At 36.0% G+C, this 24,378-nt stretch overlaps 1 protein-coding gene and 1 non-coding gene across 12 annotated transcripts; one reads left to right on the top strand and one right to left on the bottom strand.

Annotated features, from left to right (window-relative positions):
- The first annotated feature begins 300 nt into the window (after nucleotides 1-300).
- LOC114916101 (uncharacterized) lies at nucleotides 301-22,826 on the top strand. 11 transcript variants are annotated; one of them, XR_003804442.2, is made up of 4 exons: nucleotides 941-1,093; nucleotides 1,754-1,820; nucleotides 6,882-6,975; nucleotides 7,077-7,343. XR_003804442.2 is itself a non-coding variant. In XM_083072167.1 (3 exons), exon 3 carries the CDS (start codon nucleotides 14,853-14,855, stop codon nucleotides 20,391-20,393), a length of 5,541 nt encoding a protein of 1,846 aa, XP_082928293.1. In that variant the 5' UTR covers nucleotides 742-1,093; nucleotides 1,754-1,820; nucleotides 10,673-14,852; the 3' UTR covers nucleotides 20,394-22,826. The 11 variants fall into 11 exon arrangements, 4 of the variants coding, with proteins under 4 accessions (XP_082928293.1, XP_082928292.1, XP_082928290.1 ...); XR_014432917.1 differs by lacking the exon at nucleotides 7,077-7,343 and adding exons at nucleotides 3,425-3,774; nucleotides 9,282-9,970 and having other exon boundaries at nucleotides 962-1,820; XM_083072167.1 differs by lacking the exons at nucleotides 6,882-6,975; nucleotides 7,077-7,343 and adding an exon at nucleotides 10,673-22,826 and having other exon boundaries at nucleotides 742-1,093.
- LOC145957663 (small nucleolar RNA R71) lies at nucleotides 15,446-15,550 on the bottom strand. The gene has a single exon (XR_014433706.1). It is a non-coding gene; the product is annotated as a small nucleolar RNA R71 (small nucleolar RNA).
- Nucleotides 22,827-24,378: the final 1,552 nt, after the last annotated feature.

Here is a 24,378-nt window from a genome sequence, read left to right as displayed (position 1 = left end):
AGTTGTAAAAAATCTCAAATGAATACCAATATATTTTAATAGACTTTTTAAAAAATCTTGAAAATCCAGATTGAATACCACCAGATTATTTTTAAGTGACATAAAATCCTGATTGAATACTAAAGGACTTTCTTACTCAAAAAAAGTCTTTTAAAATCCTATGAAATCCTAAACCAATACACCCCCTTAACATAACCACTAGTGTTCAACTTGCAACTTTAGCAACCTACTGATACAAATTCCTCACTATATAACCACCCATTGTTAGTGATTTCCACTCAGCCACCTGCTAAGATTTCTCCCTCAATAACCTGTTGAAACACCCGGCCAACCTCATAGCCACTTGCTATGATATCTTACAACCACCTGGTTAACTTTTTTTCCTTCCTTCCTACACCTTTGCAACTCATATCTAGGTAGGAAAGACTTTTACAAAGAATGGGTTTGTGTATCCTAACACTTAGCTATGGTTACAACAATTTATCCTAGCTAGAGCTTCCACTAAGGATGACTAATATTTCCTTTTCTCTATTACAAGATTGATTCAAATGTAGAAGTGGAGTTCTTTATAAAAATAGAGTATGAAGCAAGAATCACAACTTTCACAACTTTGTTTTGATTCATCTCTTGGATCTTGCTTGCTTTTAAAATGAAGCCTTGGTCATCCTTTTGTAGCCTTCAAAATGTCTATTGAGGCAATCTTAGTTTTTAAGCAATGCCGAGATCAACTTGTACTTTACTTTTTTAGTGTTGTCAACAATTCCTTCAAAATTTTTTACCTTTTGAGTACACTAGTGCAAAAATAAGTTTTAAAATCGCAGTTTTAAAATCGATTATATTTAAACTGATTTTAAAAGTGATGCGATAGTATTTTTGTAATTATCATCTCAAATTTTAAAATCGGTTCAAATATAACCGATTTTAAAAAGTGTTTTAACATCGGGTCCTAGTTAACCGATCTTAAATATCGTATAACTAAGGTATGATAATCAATTTCCCTTTCTGTTCCCTTTTATGATTCTACAATTTCGGCCTCCACTATCTGCTTCTTTCGTCCAGGTTCGCAAAGAGGCAACTGTCCGTTCGGGTTCAGGTTCGTTCGTTCGTTCGTTTCTATGTTCCTATTTTTAAGCTTGTTGTTGCCCTTTCCTTCATTCGTGCTTAGGGTTTCTACCCATTCACGATGGCTTTCACTAAAACCATGCAAACTCCTTCTGATTCTTCCACACGCGAATGTTTTTACTTGGTTGCGGCGAGGGAGTATATGTGACCCTCTTCGCGGACTAGGGACCTCACTAGAGCTTCGTTTTCGTTGGAGATGAAAGCGTCTTCGTTGATGTGAGAGGACCATGGGGATTTGGATAAGGGAGAGATAGAAGGGTCGTAGGGAGCGTTATTTGTGACCATTTGAGGATCCAAATGAGGTACGTCCAACGTCACGGGTTTGCAAGGGCTGCTCTTCGTTCAGGTTTGCAAAGAGGTAGCTCTCCGTTTGGGTTCGTAGAGAGGTTGCTCAATCTATGCTGCCTTTATGGTTTAGCTTCAAGGAGGCGGATTTTGCTAGCTTTTGGTTGGCCTGAACTTTCAGATAGTCTTTATACGAAGGCAAATAACACACTTCTCCATGTTCTGCCCATGTCATCTTTGAGATTTGATGTTTAATTTTGTGCCATTACATTTTAATCTCACCTCTTTTTCCTCTTAAAATTTTGTCGTGTTATATTATAATTCATGTTTTTACTTGTTAAACTAGACCTTAAAGGATTACTTGAAGACCTACAAGGAACAATTCACAGCAATTTTGGCGTTTCGTCCAACAGGTATTTTATCTATACTTGTGATAAAATTAATTTGTGAATCTTGTTGGCATTTTTAAGTTATCATTGCTATATGATTATTATTATACTTTCTATTTATCTTGTTAATTAGTTTTTCTATCATTTATTATTTTTCATTTTATCTCACTTTAAATTCATGATAAATGGGGTAATCAAAAACTAGGTGTAGGTAAAGATATAATTGACAAAATAATTATCTTGTTTTGGCCAATTGTCCACGTCTACAATATTATAGATAACAACTATTCTCAATAAATAGTTGTCTCTAAAAACTCGTAACTGCTTAACAAATTCAATTAACTTTAAGCTGTGAAATAATTTTTAGCAGTTCTAGCATATACCAAAATATCAGTACCCTAAAATGAATTGACATTTGAGTATCTATAATTCAAAATACAATACAAATTCAATCAACATCATTGAAGTAAACAAGATGAAAGGGTTCTACCTTTACATGATATTATTACTTTTAAGTTCTTTGGGTGTTTGTAATTGCATATGTTTATTTTAATTACCTTATTCCGAATTCTGTGTGGCAAAAGAGTTAACTACAATTTTTCTATACTTTCCTTAATCAAAATTTATGTTTTTCAATTTTCTTTCGTTAGTTTCTGTGGATGATTTGCATTGTTCTGCATGTGTTCTTCTCTAGCAGATGGGACTTGTGTTCTTTACTTTTTTTTAGAATTTTTAATTCATTTTAAATTTGAATGTTTAAGTCATGTCTTTATTTGTATATTTTTTTTCATGTATGTGCATATAAAGACATCAAAGGAGCTAACTTGCTTGCTTACTCTGCTGGAGTTGTCAAGTTTGTTGATTTTGGATTACTAAGCATGAAAGTTTGCTTGCCAATAGATTGATCTTATAAAGATTTTTAATTTAACTTGTGTGCACGTCGGTGGTGTCTTGATTAGCTAAATTAAAATTACATACCACAGCTGAATCAGCTGCTGCACCCACATCACAGACCGCAGCTGCAAAATGAACTGTTGCACCAAAATCACCGATCACAGTTGCAGCAGCTGCACCAACATAGAGATAATAAATCTGCCTCAATGTTCTAATCCCTTGATAAGCTCTCACTATTTTCCCTAATGTGTGTGCGTAAGAAAAAACATGGAATGTCTTTCATATAAAAGAAGGTGCACCAATTAGTCAATGAAAAAGATAATATATCTGCAAAAATGTATACAGATTCTAATATATGTATGTTCCTAACTTAGTTCATTTATTGGTATAATACTTGGACCCCCATTATTCAGTTTCCTCAAACCATATATCTAGGGAAAGAGCCCTGACAAAATTAATCTACAGAAGCTAAATATAGATAATCCTCTAGTCAAACTATTAATTAATTAACTCAAATCAAGGACTGGATGGAATAGTTGCATTTGAATGAGTTCACCCCACTGAATGAGCCCTGCCACTGATATGGAAGGAATATAGCATTAAGGAATTATGCCATCAAATTATTGAAAAGGTAAAAGTGATAGGGAATTTTTTATGTTATTTTACTTTTTTATTTTAGACTTAGGCAAGTTGAACAATTAAGTGAATCTTACTTCTTCATCATTTTCTTCAAGATTGCTACTTCCTTGTCTATGGCTCTCTCCAAAGTCATCATTCTTTGCAAACCTTCCTCTTACTCGGGGCCTACTATCTGCCAAAGTTTTGCGGCAAGCATACTGCAAATATTTTTTTTTTTATTTTTTTTTCACCATTAGTTGAATTTTGAAAATAAGTAAAAGAATTGGTTGATATGAAATATATTAGAATCCATGTATAAAATAATTTAAGATTTCAAATTTCGTTAATGTTGGTACACAGATATAGTACCTTGATTTTGTTGCTAAAATTTCTTTCATTTCTCTTCTTCATGTATCTGTGAATCTTTTCCTTCCTCTGCTCGACAGAAAGTTTTCCAACCTTCAAGGTAGAGTCCTCCAAGTGTAAAATCTTAAGTTTAAACCAATGGACTCTGACTTGATTTTAATGGATTCCTAAATAGTCTTGGACAAATGAATTCTTACATAAAATATTTTAAACTTAAGTTTTGGTTAATAAAATATAAATTTAAGGATAAATTCAATGGACAAAATATCTGTAAAATGTTTTAAATATGATTTTATTATTTAAGGAGTAAGTAATATGATTGAAGTTTCCTTTAGGAATTATAGTTTAGCGTGTATTTAGAAAAATGTGAGTTTAACGTAATTAACATTTTTTTATTTTATAAATATACTTAATTTATTATTTGAAGCTTTCAAACGCACACACTTTTTTTCTCTCTATAATTCTTGTCTGTTATATATTTAGTTTACGCACATATTAAGTGAACCTTAGTTTCTCGTTTAAGATTCAATGCAAATGATTAAATTTATTTAATCATTAATATTTAATTTTGAATTGTATAAAATAGTGAGATTGACATGCATGGTCTATCTTTTTGATAGAGAACATAAGTGATGGATCAAAGTTGGTTATTGAATCGAAGTTGGATACGTGCGCCACGCATAAGTGAGCAATATGAGATTGGAGTGTAATATTTTATTGAATATGTAATACGGAATGGTAATGATGATATGAATGGAAATTTTCTCTATCCTTGTGTTAATTGTTGTAATGAGAGTTGTTTAGAACTTGATGTTATAAGGGAACATCTTTTATGTGATGGGTTTCTTAAGATTTATACACGTTGGATATGGCATGGTGAAAATATTGATATTCCAAATGTGTCGGCTAAAACTCAAAATCAAACTTTTACACAAGAGGTAGATATGGATGATCGGCTTGAGGAGATGATTCGTGATGTTGGTCCAGAATCATTCCAAAGAGCACATATGTATGAAATTTTATGTAGGGATTCAGAGAAGACGTTATATCCAAACTACACAAAATTCACAAGATTGTCAGCGGTATTGAGATTGTTTAATTTGAAGGCGAGACATGGGTGGAGTGATAAAAGTTTCACAGAATTGTTAGAGCTGTTGAAAGAAATGCTTCCAGAAGGTAACACATTGCCTAGTCGTAACTACGAGGCAAAAAAAGTGTTGTGTCCCATGGGTTTAGAGTATAAGAAGATACATGCATGCCCAAATGATTGTATGCTATATCATGGTGAGTTTGAAGGGTTGCATCAATGTCCAAGGTATGGGTTGTCACGATATAAAAAGAAGCAAAGTAATTTTGATTATGATGTTAGCACTAAGGGTCCTCCGACGAAGGTTCTATGGTATTTGCCAATTGTTCCAAGATTGAAGCGTTTGTTTGCTAATGCAAATGATGCAAAGTTGATGAGATGACATGAAGATGAGAGGAAATGTGATGGACAACTTAGGCATCCGACAGATTTCTTGCAATGGAAAAAAATTAATTCTATGTTTCCAAATTTTGGTAAGGAGGCAAGAAATGTTAGGCTTGGACTAGCTATAGATGGAATGAATCCGTTTGGTAATTTAAGCATAAAGCATAATTCATGGCCTGTTTTGTTGGTAATTTACAACTTACCTCCATGGTTATGCATGAAACGCAAATATGTGATGTTATCTATGATGATTTCTGGTCCAAGGCAACCAGGAAATGACATTGATGTTTATATAAGTCCATTGGTCAAAGACTTAAAGATGTTGTGGGAGGAAGGAATTGATGTGTTTGACGGGTATTCAAGTGAATTATTTAAGTTGCATGCCATGTTGTTCTGCACAATCAATGACTTTCCAGCATATGGAAACTTGTGCGAGTACAACGTTAAGGGGCATAAAGCTTGCCCTATATGTGAAAAAGGGACTTGTTATCATCAATTGCATAATTGGAAGAAGACAGTTTACCTAGGTCATCAAAGGTTTCTTAAACCTAACCATCCATATCGAAGGTTAAAGAAAGCTTTTAATGGATGTCAAGAATATGATATTGCTCCTACTGCCTTAACTGGTGAGGAAGTTTATGAATGAGTGAAGAATTTAAATGTGATACTTGGAAAGACAAAAACACAATCAAAAGATATAAACATATGGAAGAAGAGGTCGATATTATTTGATCTTCCAATTGGAAGCTTCTTGATGTTAGAAATTGCATTGATGTCATGCATGTTGAGAAAAATGTATATGTGACAGTGTAATTGGCACACTTCTCAATATTTAGGGCAAGACAAAAGATGGACTCAAATCTCGTCTAGATTTGCAACTCATGGGGATACGACAACAATTATATCCACAATCTAAGGGTAAGTGAACATATTTTCCCCCAGCATGTCACACATTGTCAAAAAAGGAGAAAACAAGTTTTTGTGAGTGTTTACATGGTGTCAAAGTGCTGTACAGTTACTCTTCTAATGTAAAAAGTCTAGTATCAATGAAAGATTTGAAATTAGTTGGCATGAAGTCTCTCGAATGTCATGTACTGATGCAACAGTATCTTCCTATGTTATACGTAATGTTTTACCTAAAAATGTGAGACAAGTCATAACTAGGCTTTGCTTATTTTTCAATGGCATATGCAACAAAGTAATTGATCCTCAGAAGTTGGATGAATTGGAAGATGAAGCTGTTCTAATATTGTGTCAATTAGAGATGTATTTTCCTCCTTCATTTTTGGACATTATGGTTCACTTAATCATCCACTTGGTTAGGGAGGTTAGGTTGTGTGGTCCAGTCTTTTTGAGGTGGATGTACCCAATTGAGCGATACATGAAGATACTAAAAGGGTATGTGAAGAACCAATATCGTCCAGGAGCATCCATCATAGAAAGGTACATTGTAGAGGATGCAATTGAGTTTTGTACTGAATACATGTCTCAAGCTGAATCAATAGGCATTCCTAAGACTGGTCATGAGGGACGAAGTGCTGGGAAGGGTACAATAGGCACAAAAATAAAAAGCATGATGCGAGAAGAAGTACTTCAAGCGCATTTGTATATATTGAACAACACCGATGATGTTCTTCCTTATTTAAATGCCCACAAAGATTTAGTGAAGAGATTTTTTTAAGTAATTTTTTTTGAATTACTATTCTATTGAAATTGATTTTATATTATTTTTGTAGTCTCAAACAAAAAGGAAATTATGAGTGAGGAGATTATGTAATGAAGACAATGCATACTATTGTCGCTTCACAAATAGTATCTGGATGGACTGAAGTAAGTTTTACGATTTTGAAAGTTTTTATTTTAAGTTCTAATTCTATATATTTTATGAATTATTACTAATTTTTCTAATTTTTCTTAACAAACATTTATAGATCGATCACTATTGCTGCTAGAAGACATAAACACCATTAGGGAGCAATGAGCCACATTTTTTATTGACCAATACATTAACTGGTTTGGGCTTATGTTTCATTGAGTAGTGGGGTCCATTTATGTATTAGATGTATTTAAAACTATTCAGTTATATATATGGTCGACATTTATCATCTCTTCTTATTTGTATGCAATTTGGTTCATTAAGAAATAACATAGAAAATGCAAATATTTTGGTTAATTGAAAACATGTGAATTGCTTGGTATTTATTCATTTGCAGGTTTTGTTCTGAGACGCTCACAAAACAAGACAAACATTAAAAAAAAAATTCACTACTTTTAAGATCGATTATGAAGTAACCGATCTTAAAAGTGCACTTTTAGGATCGGTTGATTCAAAATCGATCTTAAAAGTTAAGACTTTTAAGATCAATTGATAACTGATTTTAAAAGTCTAGCCTTATAAAATCGGCTCTTTTAAAATCGGTTGTAGAACCGATTTTAAAAGTTAAAATTAATCGATTTTAAAAGCCTTTTTTTCACTAGTGGTAACTTTCTCTTTAAACCTTCTGAGTAGAGTCTTTAGTACTAGTCTTCTGAGAAGTTGAGTTTTAACTAAAACTTTTTGATGAATGGTTCAAAGAATTAGACTCCTAAGCTAAGTATTCAAGGCATTTTCCTTGAGAGAAAATGTTAATCTTTGAACTCTTTTGATCAGTAGTCATTGTGCACTCATCAAAATAGTTAGGACCATGATGCTGCATAACAACTCAAGTAGTGTCTGACCTGTAATACTTTGTTATGTTTCTTAGTACTAAATATAACCAATTTAAGTACAATATTTACACATAAAGAATCAAATGACCTTTTTTTTATTTATTTTTTTTTTACAATTATTATGCTCTTTTCTTTAGAAATCTCCAAGCTTCTTTATAGAGGTGCTTCATAAAGTTTACTGTTACAAATCATTGAGTTTCTCTCATAGACTTTTTTCATCTTTCTTCGTCTTCTTTCCTTGTATAGTGAAGTGTCCATTGGTGTAGTAAATGTGTACATTAAATGCAATTCACTAAATTGTCACTTCTTATGCGATTAAAAAGGTTACTTATCACTTTTAAGGTACAAAATAGGAGAGACTATTGTGTGTGTCAGTTGGAAAAGACCTTATCTAAGACTTGTATACTTCAAGATACCTATTTGTCTTTTCTCTAAAGAAAAGCAAATCTTTGTTCTTTTTTGAAGTTCAAGTACCAAAAAAGTTTTTGTTCCTTCAATTAATTTGTTAAGAAATTATATAGACAAAGATGATTTGATTATCAGACATAAAAAATCATATATTTAATACATTTGTCTTAGACAAACGAAGTTGTTCATCATAATGACTACACGTCATACGAATCTGTTGGTCCTTTAGCTTCTAACACCTAACAAGAAGATTAAAACATACAAGAACCACAAAATACTGGTGCACACATATGCACATAGATGCAAGAATGTTTATAAAATGCAAAAATTAAAGATGAGAGAAAAAGAAAGAACACCAAGCTTTACGTGGTTCAACCTTGAGGCTTACATCCATGGGAAGAGCAACACCAAAATTCATTATGATCTTCAAGCAATACAAGTTACAAGTCCCACAAGAACCTTCACCTTGTTCTACCACACCTTGTAACTTTCACCCTTACTTGTTAATCACTTTCCCACTCACCAATCTGACTTGTATTATATTACATACAATAGAAAAAGATAAGAAAAAAATATATATACAGAATACAAGGGAACCCAAGATTAAACCAGAATCATAGCCAACTAACAGAAAAGAAGTTAGTTGAGAAACTGTTTTTATTTTATTTTGTTTTAGAGTCATAGAGATCAACAGAATCAATCATCTTTTTAAATTCATCTTTCTATATGATTTGAAAAACATTTCTTTACAAAAACATTCAACTTTTTTAACATTAAAACTTATATTCTAAGAGATTTAAGATCATTTTTTGATTTAATATTGTTCTTATATGCAAGAATGATGATAAGTGTCTTATTATTATGATTAAATATGCATTTGAGACACTTATCTAGCACAATTTTTGTACATATTGATATAATTTTGGTCTATATATACTTAGAATCAAAAAGGGACTTTTGATTTATATTAGTACAAGGAGTGATGAAGCTTTTGATCAAATATGGTGTTTATTTTGTAGGTTTTGAAAGTTGAAGGAAAATGGCTCAGCCACTCAAAAGCGCTGAGCGAATTCAAGCTAGAGAGCTCAACAAATGCAGAACAGGAGAGGCGCTCAGCCACTCCAAGGCGCTCAGCGGATTAGGCCCTAGAAGAGAAGGACTGCTCTCTGCCTCCAACGCGCTTAGCCACTACCATCCGCTGAGCGGATTTGGGCTAGGAAATAGGATGCTCTCTGCCTCTAAGGCGCTCAGCGGATCTGAGGCGCCCAACCCTTATGCTTTGCTTAGGAGTGAAGGATCTTCAAGGCGCTCAGCAGATCCAAGGGGCTCAGCCCTTTAGGTTACTTCATGGTGAAGGATTCCTCAAACCGCTCAGCCGTTTCAAGGCGCTGAGTGGATTCGTCTCTTTCCTGTTCACTCTGTTTTAATTTTATCACATATATAAGGGCAGAGAAGAGAGAAAGGGGTATCATCTTGAGCTGTACGAAGAGAAAACAGAGAAAGGGGAGAAATAGAGCGCTTTGGAGCTCGTGGGGACGCGACTCTTCGAAGGATTTCTTTCTTCTTCTACCTTTCCTCTTGTAATTGGGTGATTTCTTGTACTATGGATAGCTAAGCTTTAGGGTTGGGATTGATGTAATCGTCGAACTCCTTTGTATTCCTCTTTGATTCATATATATCTATGTCAGTGATTTGTTTCTGTTTTTAATGCTTTGATAAACTGATCATTTATCTCTGATTTGGAGCTTAGAATTTGGTTGGAAAACGTTTTCTAACTCTAGACTTGGAACGAATCACCTATTAGTTTTGAGAGCCAGGGATGGTCTTGAAATTAATAGTTGCAACAAGTTCTGATTCTTAATGCAGGATATTTAATTGAATGAAGTGAGGAATCATTCATTGAATTAAATATCTTAGAATTTCTTATGCCAAGGGATTGGATTTGAATGAATCTCGAGAGCTCAATGGCAACGAGTAATGGGATCTTTAGAAAGAATCAATAGGAATGCATAGGAGGGAGATTGATGAAGTCTAATCCCAACTGTTTCTCATATCTGTTTTTTCGCAAATTAGTTTACCTTTTGGTTACTGAAGTTTGATCAATCATCCATATCAAAATTGAATATGTGTAATTATCCAAGTTTTACATTCATAAGCATCATTTAGTATAATAGAAGTCATATCTTATTACACAAGTCCTTGAGGTTCGACAACCTTTAAATTATACTACAGAGACTTGGGTGCGCTTGCCTATAAAAAATCCAACAAGTTTCTTGGCGCCGCTATCGGGGACTTGTGTCAAGATAGTTAGTGATTTCTATTGTTCTAGTTGTAGCTTGTTGTATATATTGTTTTATCTTCGTTTTGTTAAATATATTCTTTACCTGTTGTTCTAACTTTTTTGTTTAAGTCAATCTTTGTATGCGAGGTAAAATTCCTGCTGAGCAATTGCTATTTGATCCAGAGATTAAGAAAACAGCTAGGAAAAATAATAGCAAAAGAAGACGACAAAGGAAGCTTGAACATGAGAGACAGGAACAGGAGGGTACTTCCACCTCAATTTCAGCTCAACACCCTATTCCTAAATCAATGGCTGAAGAAGGACCGGGTGGTGGTGATAGACCTCATCATCCTCCAAGAAGACTCCTAGGAGAATATAATCATCAATTAGGTCCTAGGCACTTCTCCAGTATAGCCAGACCAACAAAGGGGATGGAGATGAAACCAACATTTCTATCTCTCATTACTGCCAATCAATTTGCAGGGATGGACCATGAAGATCCCTACACACACCTGTCTACTTTCTATGAGCTTATTGGCTCTATGGGCGTGCCTGGAGAAGATGAAGAAGCGGTATATCTGTGATTATTTCCTTTCTTTTTGACAGGTAAGGCCAAGACATGGCTGTAGGCCCACCCAAATCAGAGTTTGACCAGATGGGAAAATGTAGAGCGGAAGTTTCTGGCAAGATTCTTTCCTCCTTCCAGATATATAAGTGCTAAATCAGCAATTGCAACATTCTCTCAAGGTGCTGATGAACCTTTATGTGAAGCTTGGGAGAGATATAAATCTTTGTTGAGGAAATGCCCAAATCATGGGTTTGATAATGTTGCACAACTTAACATGTTCTGTAATGGGTTAAGGCCGCAAACAAAGATGTTATTGGATGTTTTTGCAGGTGGTTCTATGATAATGAAGGATTCTGAGGAAGCAATCACTATTATTGATGCTTTGGCAGCCAATGATTACCAAGCTCACCATGATAGGAGCCAGCCCACAAAAAGGGGAATTCTGGAACTGGATACTGAAAATGCAATTCTAGCTCAGAATAAACTCCTTTCTCAGTAGATGGAAGAGTTGAAGAAACAGATGTCCAAACTTCAAGTAGGATCATCTTCACGTCCTCAGCAGGTAATGAGATGTGATTTTTGTGCAGGTGATCATCCGAATGGACATTGCACCATCTCTGAACAAGATCAAGAGGAGGAAGTTAATTACATGAACAATCCAGGAAGGCAAGGGAATTTCTCTGGAAATTATAATAAAAATCAAGGCTGGAGAAATAATCAAAATCAATATTCTGGGTGGAAGCAAGAAGTAGGGCCTTCACAAAGGCCACCTCCACAGAAACCATATCAAAATCAGTCTTCTTATCAGCCAGACAGGTTGTCAAAAATGGAGGATGCTCTTACACAATTTATGCAGGTTTCCACAACCAACCAGAAAAATACTGAAGCTTCTATCAAGAACCTGGAAGTACAAATTGGGCAGTTAGCTAAGCAATTGGCAGATCAGTAAAACAATTTTTCTGCTAATACACAGGTCAATCCTAAGGAGCACTGTCAGTCAATTACAACCAGGAGAGGCACTGTGATAGGAAAGGGGATTGGTGACAATTTGAGAGAAAATAATGATGGAGTGGATGAAGAAAAGAGTGGTGTTGAGTTAGAAAGTGAGAAAGAGGTGGAGTTGAATAAAGAGGCAGAAAAAAATGAAAAAAATAAAAAAGAGAGTGAGAAAAATGAGAACAGAGATGGAGATGTGAAGGAGGAGAGTAAGAAGAAGGGGAAAGAAGTTGTTAGGCCTCCTCTTGTGAAGAATTTACCTTACCCACATGCTCCGTCAAAGAAAGACAAGGAATGCCAGTTTGCAAGGTTCCTTGATATAATCAAGAGGTTATAGATCAATATACCCTTTGTAGAGGCTTTAGAACAGATGCCATCTTATGCAAGATTCATGAAGGAGCTTCTAACAAAGAAGAGGAAATTGAGTGAGGATGGAACAGTGGAGCTAGAGGCAGGTTGCAGTGCTATAATTCAGAAGTCACTTCCACAAAAATCTAGAGACCCAAGGAGTTTCACCTTGCCAGTCACTATTGACAATGTTTCTGTGGGGAAGGTGATAGTCATATTTTAGTATATCTTTCTTTATGTGATTTTACCTTGTTTGATTCTTTTTAGTAGCCTTTATTCATGTTTTAGTTCAGATTTGCATTAGTGAATCATTTAGGAATTAGTTATAAATTTTACTAATTTTCCGTAAGAATTTCCTGTTTTGACACAGTTTCTTGTACAAGCCATATCTAGAGCTATTCAACTCGGAATTTGGCAAACTTGGTGTCCCTGTAAAGATAAGACGGAGATCTACAATTCACATGTTGGACGAAAAGCCCAGTTTGGACATTTTCAGACCCAAAATTGTGCTTTAAGGTCGCGGCGCTGCACTTGATTTTTCAGCTTGTCATGAAACTGTTTTGTTTAGTTAATTAGGCTTTTGAATTGTAATTAGTGGACTGGACCTTTGGTTTTAGACCCATTATTTTGTCTTTAAAAGCATGTAATGACTCAGGAGTTGGGTCTTGGACAATTCATTTTTTAGATTTTCAGATTTGAGATAACTTCTTCAAGAAGTTTCTCTAAAAAGTCTCTCTTCTCTCTTTAGAAACTTCTCATCTTCTCTCTCACTCTCTTTTTACACGAATCCTTTTCTCTTTCACGAAATTTCTTCTCTCAATTGGAAACTGCTGCAGCATGATAATGAGGCACGGCTAGTTCCTTAATCGGTTTAAGGTTTCAAGAATTACGGTAAATTTGAGTCTCTAATTTTACTGAACGAATTCTTTCTTCTTCTCCTCTTTTCTGTTTAGTTCAAATTCGGGTTTCATGATATTGAATCTTTGTTTTGATTCCTAATTGAAAATGAGAAGAATTTTCTGATTAGAAATCACCTAAATCCCTAATTCAATCGATTACTTTTCTTGGATTTTGTTGAAATTTGGAATGTGCGATTGTAGTTTCTGTTTTAATAAAATTCATAATCTAGATTTAGATTACACTGTTTGGATTAATTTCGGATTGAATTAGATGGGTTAAGAATTCGTATTTGTTGTGAACAATGATGATTATACCGTATGAACTGAAACCTTGAACCGAATTCCTATACAACTGAAATTTTGTGTTGATTTGATTTCTTTGCTTTCTTAATACTTTGCTCTAATTGTTTGCTGGAAAATCTTTTCCCCCTGAGTTCTAAATTGATTTACATACATGATTAAATTCAAAATATAATGTGCTTGTGTCCTTGAGAGATGACCTAGGTTAAGCCCTCTATATTACAGAAATTTGTTGAGGAACCTAGAATTGTTTGATAGTGATACGACCGAGCTATCAAAATGGCGCCGTTGCCGGGGACATAAGTCATTTTGTTTTGATTTTTATCATGTATACTAACTGTTTGTAGAAATGTTTTCGAATTTATAGTGTAGTATTTTGTAATTCAATTCTAACTCTGATTCTGTCACTAATTCATTGTTGTTTTTGCAGTTTAGTTTTCAATACTATTGTGTTTGTCTTGAATTGTGTTGTTTAGGTAATTTGTAGTGTTTTTGTAGCAATATTGTGTGGTCTCTTTGCGGTTTCTTTGTGGTTTCTTTGTGCTGTATTTTAGCTGGAAAAACAGGGAAAGGAAACAGAGAAAAAACAGAGGAAAACACATTCCGGAAACAGAGGACTAGTAGAAATCATTTCCTGAAGAAATTGATTTTGGCTCTCCATGAAACCATTCCGAAAATTTTCAAAGATTCTCTGATTGAGCTGAAACTTGGTCTCCAAAGGTAAAACGTGATTCTGAGCAAACTTACCCCCTATTGGGGGTAATCTGGGCTTAAAATCACGAAATTCCTTCATCTTCTATGAGTTCTGTATAATTTTTTGTAGGGGTATTTTGGTCTTTTTTGCGAAAGTTGTCAGATTGGGCTGAAAATTGGTGGGAAGGTGGCTAAAATTCACACATCAAGGCACCCCTGTTATGGAATAACTACGGGTGTTGGGGGTCCTTTTTGCCAAATTCCTTCATTTAGACCGCTTTTTCAATTTTTTACTGTTTTTGATATTTTTAAAAATCACAAAAAAATTCTCAAAATTAGGAAATCATGTGAGAAATGATGTTCTGGTGGTGAAATATTTTTTAAAATTCATTTGGTATAGTTTTGCATGTTATAGTTGCTTATATAGTAAATATTGACTTTTCTGTTGACTTTTGACTTTTCTGTTGACTTTTGACTTCATAACCTTGTATGTGTTCTTATTTGCATGACTAGGTCCAACCCTGGTACATTACATGATTTTGATCCTGAGATAGAAAGAACACTTCATCATAGGTTAAGGTGTAGGTCTAGTCAGAAAAATAATAGTAGTGTAGTTGATTCTGAAGTAGTTATTAATTCTACTTTTAATCCTCAATCCTGCTTAGATAGTGATATTTTTAATTTTCAATCTTGCTCTTCTTCTGAAACTGATTCTGAATTTGATATCATGGCTGATAATCGTGAACTCACTTTGAAGGAATTGGCTACACCTAATGTTGTGTATCAACCATGGTGTGTCCAATATCCTGATAATCAAACAAATTATGAGCTTAAATCTGGACTTATCCATTTGTTGCCCAAGTTTCATGGACTTGCAGGTGAAGATCCTCATAAGCATTTAAAGGAGTTCCATGTAGTGTGTTCCACCATGAGACCTCAAGGAGTTCCTGAAGATCATGTCAAAATGAAGGCATTTCCTTTCTCTCTGGATGGTGTTGCAAAAGATTGGCTCTACTTTCTACCAGCAACAATCACTACATGGAATCAAATGAAGAGATTGTTTCTAGAGAAATTCTTTCCTGCATCCAGAACAGCAGCAATTAGGAAAGAGATTTGTGGTATAAGGCAACTGAATGGAGAGACTTTGTATGAATACTGGGAGAGATTCAACAAGCTGTGTGCTACATGTCCTCAACATCAAATTAGTGAGCAATTATTGATTCAATATTTTTATGAAGGACTAACCTTGATGGATAGGAACATGATAGATGCAGCAAGTGGAGGAGCACTGATGGATAAGACACCAAATGCTGCAAGACAACTCATTTCGAACATGGCAGCCAACACTCAGCAATTTGGATTTAGAGGAGCTGTCAAGGGAGTAAATGAGATGGCAATTGGTGCTGGTTCTAGTTCTGTTTGTGGTGTAGATAATCAAAGGCTGGAAAACAAAATTAATGAGCTAACCACCATGGTGAGACATTTAGCAATTGAACAAAAACAACAGGCGAATGCAGCAAGTGAATGTCCAGCAACAGTTTGTGGCATTTGTTCTTCAGAGGAGCACTATACACATTCATGTCCCACTCTACAAGAAACAGATGCAAATGTTTCTGGAATTTACACCAACCAGCAACAACAATATAGGCCACAACAGCAACAAAATTACAATCCATACTCCCAAACATACAACCCAGGTTGGAAAGATCATCCAAATCTGAAATGGGGGCAACAACAACAACAACCTTCATTCCAACCTTTTGGAAAATATCAGCCTCCATTCAAGCATCAGCAACAACAACCACCAGCACCTACACCTCCTCCTGCACAAAAGAGTGGACCTTCATTTGAGGAGATGATGCAACAGATGGCTGCACAAAATTTGCAGTTTCAGAGAAATATGGATGCCACTGTCCAAGATTTAAAGACTCAAATTGGCCAGTTAGCATCTCAGGTAAATCAGTTTCAATCTCAAGGTTCTGGCAAACTTCCCTCCCAAACAGTTTTAAATCCAAAGGGGAATGTGAGTGCCATTACTTTGAGAAGTGGAAAAGAGTTACCACCAGTGCAGCAACAATCAGTTGTAGCACCAGTGGAATGTGATTCTTCCTTTGCAGGTGCAGCTGAAAATAATGATGCAGCAAAGAGGAGATCAGAGATTCCACTCCCCTTTCCAAATAGACCAGCAAAGAAGAGATTAGAAATTGATACTGAATTGCTGGATATGTTTAGCAAGGTGGAAGTCAACATTCCTCTCCTCGATGCCATCCGACAAATTCCAAAATATGCAAAGTTCCTTAAGGAATTATGTACTAATAAGAGAAAGTTGAAGGGTGATGAGAGAGTGAACATGGGGCGAAATGGTTCTGCATTACTCCAGAAGAAAAATGTGTCTGCCATTATTCCACATGATCTACTTCCAGATTTGCCACAAAAATGCAAAGATCCAGGAACTTTTACTATCCCTTGTACTATAGGGGAAGAAATTTTTACTAATGCTATGCTGGATCTAGGTGCTTCAATAAATGTTATGCCTGCATCTATTTTTAGATCATTGCAGATTGGAGACTTGATTCCTACAGGTGTGAGCATTCAGCTGGCAAACAGGAGCATTGTGCAGCCACTTGGAGTAGTAGAGGATGTGCTGGTCAAAGTAGAAGATCTTCTCTTCCCTGCAGATTTCTACATTCTTGAGATGGAGGATGAGTCATCCAGTCATGCTACATTGATCCTTGGGAGACCATTCCTAAGGACAGCAAGGACAAAGATAGATGTGCATGCAGGGACTCTTTCTATGGAGTTTGGAGATAATCTGGTGCAATTTAATATTTTTGAGGCTATGAGACATCCAATAGAAAACCATTCTGTTTTTAGTTTGGATGTTATTGATTTATTAGTTGATGATTGCACAGATTTTGATGATGATCTACTTGCTGATTTTTCTGATTTTACTGACCCATTATGTACTTGTGATGATGATTCATCTATGTGTGCTATTTGTGCAGAAATTAGTGTTGCTATTTCAGGTGTAGCAGATTTAGCCACATCAATAGATGTTCCACCACCAGCATCTGAGACATTATCTCCATCTTTACCTTCATTGCCAGTACCATCCACTGTGCAGGCACCATCAGTAGAGTTAAAGCCTTTACCTGCACATTTGAAGTATGCTTATTTAGAGGACAATCAAGGGCTTCCTGTCATTATAGCTAGCATTCTTGAATCTAATCAGGAGGAGAGACTGTTGCAGGTTTTGAGAGATCACAGGAAAGCCATTGGTTGGACTCTTGCTGACCTTCCTGGGATTAGTCCTGCTATATGCATGCACCGGATTCTACTTGAGGATGAGTTCCGACCTGTGAGGCAGCCACAGAGAAGACTTAATCCTACTATTTTAGATGTGGTGAAGAAAGAGGTCACAAAGTTATTGGCGGCAGGTATAATATATCCTATTTCTGATAGTAAGTGGGTTAGTCCTGTGCAGGTCGTTCCCAAGAAGACTGGGATGACTGTGGTGAGGAACCAGGATGCTGAGTTGGTTCCAACCAGAGTTCAAAATAGTTGGCGAGTTTGTGTGGACTATAGAAGACTTAATCAGGCAACTCGCAAAGACCACTTCCCTCTTCCATTCATCGATCAGGTGTTGGAGAGGTTGGCAGGTAAATCACATTATTGCTTCTTGGATGGATTTTCAGGGTACATGCAGATTCATATTGCACCAGAGGACCAACACAAGACCACTTTCACCTGTCCATTTGGCACATTTGCTTACACTAGGATGCCATTTGGTCTATGCAACGCTCCGGCCACCTTTCAGAGGTGTATGGTAAGTATATTTTCTGATCTATTGGAGAGTTGCATGGAGGTGTTTATGGATGATTTTACAGTTTATGGTTCTTCATTTGATGCATGCTTAGAGAGTCTATCTAGGGTATTAGATAGGTGTATCCAAACTAACCTTGTGTTAAATTTTGAAAAATGTCATTTTATGGTCACACATGGTATAGTTTTAGGTCACTTAGTCTCTAGTAGAGGCATTGAGGTTGATAAGGCTAAGATAGATATCATTGCTTCTTTACCTTACCCCGCTTCTGTGCGGGAAGTACGTTCTTTTCTTGGACATGCAGGTTTTTACAGGAGGTTCATCCAAGACTTTAGCAAGATTGCACTGCCACTGTCCAAGCTTCTACAAAAAGAGGTGGAGTTCATTTTTGACCAGCCTTGTCAACTAGCCTTTAAGGAGTTGAGGAAGCGGCTTACCACCACACCTATTGTACAGCCGCCTGATTGGGAGCTTCCATTTGAGCTCATGTGCGATGCATCCAACTTTGCACTTGGGGCTGTTTTAGCTCAGCGGGTTGGGAGGCTTTCGCATGTCATTGCTTATGCCTCTCGCACATTGGATGCAGCTCAAGTCAATTACACCACCACTGAGAAGGAGCTTTTAGCTATTGTATTTGCTTTAGATAAATTTCGTTCATATTTGCTTGGCTCCAAAATTATTGTGTTTTCTGACCATGCAGCTTTGAGATTCCTGTTGAAGAAGCCTGATGCTAAACCCAGATTGATCAGGTGGATGCTTCTTCTTCAGGAATTTGATATTGAGATCAAAGATAGGAGTGGTGCAGAGAATTTGGTAGCAGACCATTTGAGCAGGATTGAGGGGGGGCGTGTTGATCCCCTGCCTATTAGAGATGATTTTCCTGATGAGCAGTTGATGCACTTACATGATACTGCTCCTTGGTTTGCTGACATTGTAAATTATTTGGTTGCAGGTGTTCTTCCCCTGGATTTATCTAGATCACAAATAGCTAAACTGAAAAGTGAAGTTAAATATTATGTTTGGGATGACCCTTATTTGTGGAGATTTTGCAGTGACCAGGTGATCCGCAGGTGTATTCCAGATCATGAGATCCAGTCTGTGCTTCAATTTTGTCATGCTTCACCTGTTGGAGGACATTATGGTTCATACAGGACAGCTAGGAAGGTGTTGGACAGTGGGTTTTATTGGCCCACCATTTTCAGAGATGCACATCAGATATTCAGCACCTGTGAGCAGTGTGAGAGAGCAGGGATGGCCATTACACGCAGGCATGAGATGCCCCAACATCCTATCATTTTCTGTGAGGTTTTTGATGTTTGGGGTATTGATTTTATGGGTCCATTTCCTCCATCTTTTGGTTACACTTATATTTTATTAGCTGTTGATTATGTTTCAAAATGGGTGGAGGCTAAGGCCACAAAAACTAATGATTCTAAAGTTGTTGTGGATTTTGTTAGATCCAATATTTTTTGCAGGTTTGGTGTGCCTAAAGCCATCATCAGTGATAGGGGGAGCCATTTCTGTAATAGGAGCATGCAGGCTTTGCTTCATAAGTATGGGGTGGTGCATAGAGTGTCTACAGCTTATCATCCTCAAACTAATGGGCAAGCTGAAGTTTTTAACAGGGAAATCAAGCAAATTTTGCAGAAAATAGTGCACCCCAATAGGAAGGATTGGAGCAAGCTTTTGGAGGATGCTCTGTGGGCACATAGGACAGCTTACCGGACACCTATTGGGATGTCTCCTTATAGGATTGTGTTTGGTAAAGCATGTCATCTACCTGTTGAGGTTGAGCATAGAGCATATTGGGCAGTGAAGAATTGTAACTTGGCATTTGACCAAGCTGGTATGCAAAGGAAGCTTCAGTTGCAGCAACTTGAGGAGCTTCGGTTGGAAGCCTATGAAAACTCCAAGATTTATAAAGAGAAAGTCAAGCGCTTTCATGATAGTCATCTTTTAAGAAAGGAGTTTAAAGTGGGCCAACAAGTATTATTGTTCAATTCTCGCCTAAAGCTCATTGCCGGTAAACTTAGATCAAGGTGGGATGGTCCTTTTGTTATTACTAATGTGTTTTCCCATGGTGCAGTAGAAATTAAAAATGAAGTTACCGGCAAAACCTTCAAAGTGAACGGGCATCAACTTAAGGAATTTCATCAAAGTCCAAAGTTGGAGGACAAAGATGTGGAAGACATTTCATTAGAAGAGCCAACTCTTGGACCTTGAGGGAGTTCTACCCCTTATCTTATAATTTGCAATTGTCTTTATTGATTGCATTATTTGTTTCATTGAGGACAATGTGTGTTTCAAGTGTGGGGGGAGTTGTTTGCATAATAAAAAAAAAAAAAAAAAAAAAAGTTTCAGAGAGAATCACGACCGTGATTCTAAATCACGGGCGTGATCTTCTCTGGAAAATTTTTGGAAAACCCCAGAGAGAATCACGACCGTGATTCTAAATCACGGGCGTGATCTTCTCTGGAAAATTTTTGAAAAAAAAAAAAAAAAAAAAAAATTTCTTATTTTTTTCTTTGGATTTGTAGATGTATGGATTTAGAAAGTTGCATCATTTTTGTTGATTGGTTGAACATCATGAAGTGAAAACCATTTGTGCATTTTTAGTTTTGTTAGTTGATTTGAAAAATTAAAGTTTGATTCTTTGATAATAGAATTTTAACCTTGTGAGATTTGAGCCTATATTGATGGATGGAATACATCACTCCATTCCAATTTCTTTCTTGTGTGAATTTGCTCATGATTGCTAGATTACTCTAGGTTTTGCCTTAACTCTTTTGAAGCTTCTTGTTCACATGCTCTATTGATATGATTTAGGCATTTAGGCATTTGTTTCTTAAACTACTAGCCAAATAGCCTACCTCACAATTTTTTTTTCCCCCTAGTTTCCCTCTTTGAGCCTTTATATCCCTTCCTTGATTTTAGCTCATTATAAGCCAAAAGTGAAAAACCATGATATCCCATAACCTTAGGGATTAAAGAAGCTCTGGAATTGTTTTGGGAATGGGTTCTTTATAAGTGTGGGGGTGCTTTTAGGGAATGCTTCTATATTGTTGATATTGAGTTATTTGGCACTTTAAAAAAAAAAAAAGGAAAAGAAAAAAAAAAGGAAAAGAAAAAAAAAAAAGAAAAAAAAAATCAAAATAAATAATTTGCCATTGGGAGGCAAAAATTCAAAATTCAAAACTGAAAAAATAAAAAAAATAAAAAAAATAATAATAAATAAATAAATACATATGAAAATGGATAGCATAACAATTTATAGGAGTTTCTTCTAGGGGTAATCTTTATGCTTATTGAACCTATTCCCCATTGCTCCTCTTTTCTCTTTGGTTATAAAGCTTAAATGACAATTTTTTTTCTCTTTTCTCATCTAACCTTTAGCTTGGCCAAGTTACAACCTAATAAAAGTCCTACTGATCTTTAATTGCATGTGATTCAAGTTGTGAAATTTAGAGGTTTGTCAAAGCTTGGGTGTGCTAGTTCTACATGATGCATTTGAGTGTAAACACAAACTTAAACACTTGAGTGATGAGTGTAAACACTTCCTTGTGAGGGTTCTATTATTTTTGAATCATTCTTTAATTGAGCTTATCACCTTGCTAGCTTCTAATGTTGCATTTGTGTTCATGGATTGTTGTTTTACCTTGATGCTTGAATGTTGTATTCTTTCTTTCTTCTTATACATTTGTGAATTCATTAGAAAAATTTAAGAAGTTTTGCTCATTCTTTGATAAAGTTTTAGAAAAGTTATATTAGAGTGATTTTTAGTTTTGCCCCGGAGTGCAAAAGATTAAGTGTGGGGGTATTTGATAGTCATATTTTAGTATATCTTTCTTTATGTGATTTTACCTTGTTTGATTCTTTTTAGTAGCCTTTATTCATGTTTTAGTTCAGATTTGCATTAGTGAATCATTTAGGAATTAGTTATAAATTTTACTAATTTTCCGTAAGAATTTCCTGTTTTGACACAGTTTCTTGTACAAGCCATATCTAGAGCTATTCAACTCGGAATTTGGCAAACTTGGTGTCCCTGTAAAGATAAGACGGAGATCTACAATTAACATGTTGGACGAAAAGCCCAGTTTGGACATTTTCAGACCCAAAATTGTGCTTTAAGGTCGCGGCGCTGCACTTGATTTTTCAGCTTGTCATGAAACTGTTTTGTTTAGTTAATTAGGCTTTTGAATTGTAATTAGTGGACTGGACCTTTGGTTTTAGACCCATTATTTTGTCTTTAAAAGCATGTAATGACTCAGGAGTTGGGTCTTGGACAATTCATTTTTTAGATTTTCAGATTTGAGATAACTTCTTCAAGAAGTTTCTCTAAAAAGTCTCTCTTCTCTCTTTAGAAACTTCTCATCTTCTCTCTCACTCTCTTTTTACACGAATCCTTTTCTCTTTCACGAAATTTCTTCTCTCAATTGGAAACTGCTGCAGCATGATAATGAGGCACGGCTAGTTCCTTAATCGGTTTAAGGTTTCAAGAATTACGGTAAATTTGAGTCTCTAATTTTACTGAACGAATTCTTTCTTCTTCTCCTCTTTTCTGTTTAGTTCAAATTCGGGTTTCATGATATTGAATCTTTGTTTTGATTCCTAATTGAAAATGAGAAGAATTTTCTGATTAGAAATCACCTAAATCCCTAATTCAATTGATTACTTTTCTTGGATTTTGTTGAAATTTGGAATGTGCGATTGTAGTTTCTGTTTTAATAAAATTCATAATCTAGATTTAGATTACACTGTTTGGATTAATTTCGGATTGAATTAGATGGGTTAAGAATTCGTATTTGTTGTGAACAATGATGATTATACCGTATGAACTGAAACCTTGAACCGAATTCCTATACAACTGAAATTTTGTGTTGATTTGATTTCTTTGCTTTCTTAATACTTTGCTCTAATTGTTTGCTGGAAAATCTTTTCCCCCTGAGTTCTAAATTGATTTACATACATGATTAAATTCAAAATATAATGTGCTTGTGTCCTTGAGAGATGACCTAGGTTAAGCCCTCTATATTACAGAAATTTGTTGAGGAACCTAGAATTGTTTGATAGTGATACGACCGAGCTATCAGAAGGCATTGTTGGACTTAGGAGCTAGTATCAATCTTATGCCTTTATCTATGTTACAGAGGATAGGTGAGGTGGTAGTGAGACCTACCAGGATGACTCTGCAGTTGGCTGATAGGTCTATAAAGTATCCTCATGGTGTTGTTGAAGACCTCTTGGTGAAAGTTGATAAATTTTGGTTCCTAGTAGATTTTGTTGTCATGAATATGGAGGAGGATTCTGAAGTTCCTCTTATTCTGGGAAGGCCATTGTTAAGTCTCAATTATACCTCTTTTTGGTTGAGACTTAATGAACTAATCCACTCATCCTTTGCACCATTGCAAGACAATTATCCCCTTTTTGATTCACTTTTTGTGCAGATATAGCTAACCCATATTTAGCTAACAATACCTTAATACACCTCATTTTTTGTGCAGGTATTGAGCTAGTGAATTGAGGATGGAAGACCTTAGGATTGGAAATCTAAGGAATAGGGAGCAGAGCAGACTGGCTGCGCCGGGCGTAAGATGACCCACGCCGGGCTTGAGAAGAACAGAGTGTTCCACCTCTGAAAGTCACGCCTGCGCCGGGCGCGAGACTACCTCCGCCGGGCACGATCGAGACAGAGAGTACCTTAAACTCTCTGGAAGGTATTGCGCCGGGCGTAAAAGAAAATTGCGCCAGGCTTACACTGAGGCAGAGAGTGCTCAAAAGACCCTGCGTCGAGCGCGAAGACTTATGCGCCGGTGCGCGAAACCCTAATCTGATCTCCCCAAGCTCATATTTGAAGCCATTTTCGGGGGTTTCTCCCTCATTCACGCAGGGGCGCCTCCTTGGAGCGGTAGAAGGGGTTCTTCGAGCTTGGGAACGTTCGTGTGTGGATCTTTTCTTCGGTTCTTCACTTCTCCTTTCATCTCTATTTTGTATTTACCCTCATTGTTGAGTGGTTCCACCCATTTTTGTGGGGTTAGATGTAACCAACGTACTCTATTGTAATCCTTACGTTTTTAATGATATATATATGTATTGTTTCATTCTTTGTTGTGTACGTTTCTACGCTTAATGCTTGCTTTGGATTGATCACTCTTTGCATGATTTAAGGTTCCATTGAGTATTGGGAAATACCATTGAAACTAGTTCAGGA

The sequence above is a fragment of the Cajanus cajan genome, chromosome 4, assembly GCF_000230855.2.
Source record: "Cajanus cajan strain Asha chromosome 4, NIPB_CcT2T_4, whole genome shotgun sequence".
In the NCBI taxonomy this organism is placed as follows: Eukaryota; Viridiplantae; Streptophyta; class Magnoliopsida; order Fabales; family Fabaceae; genus Cajanus; species Cajanus cajan.
This window is presented reverse-complemented; position numbering and strand designations above follow the sequence as displayed.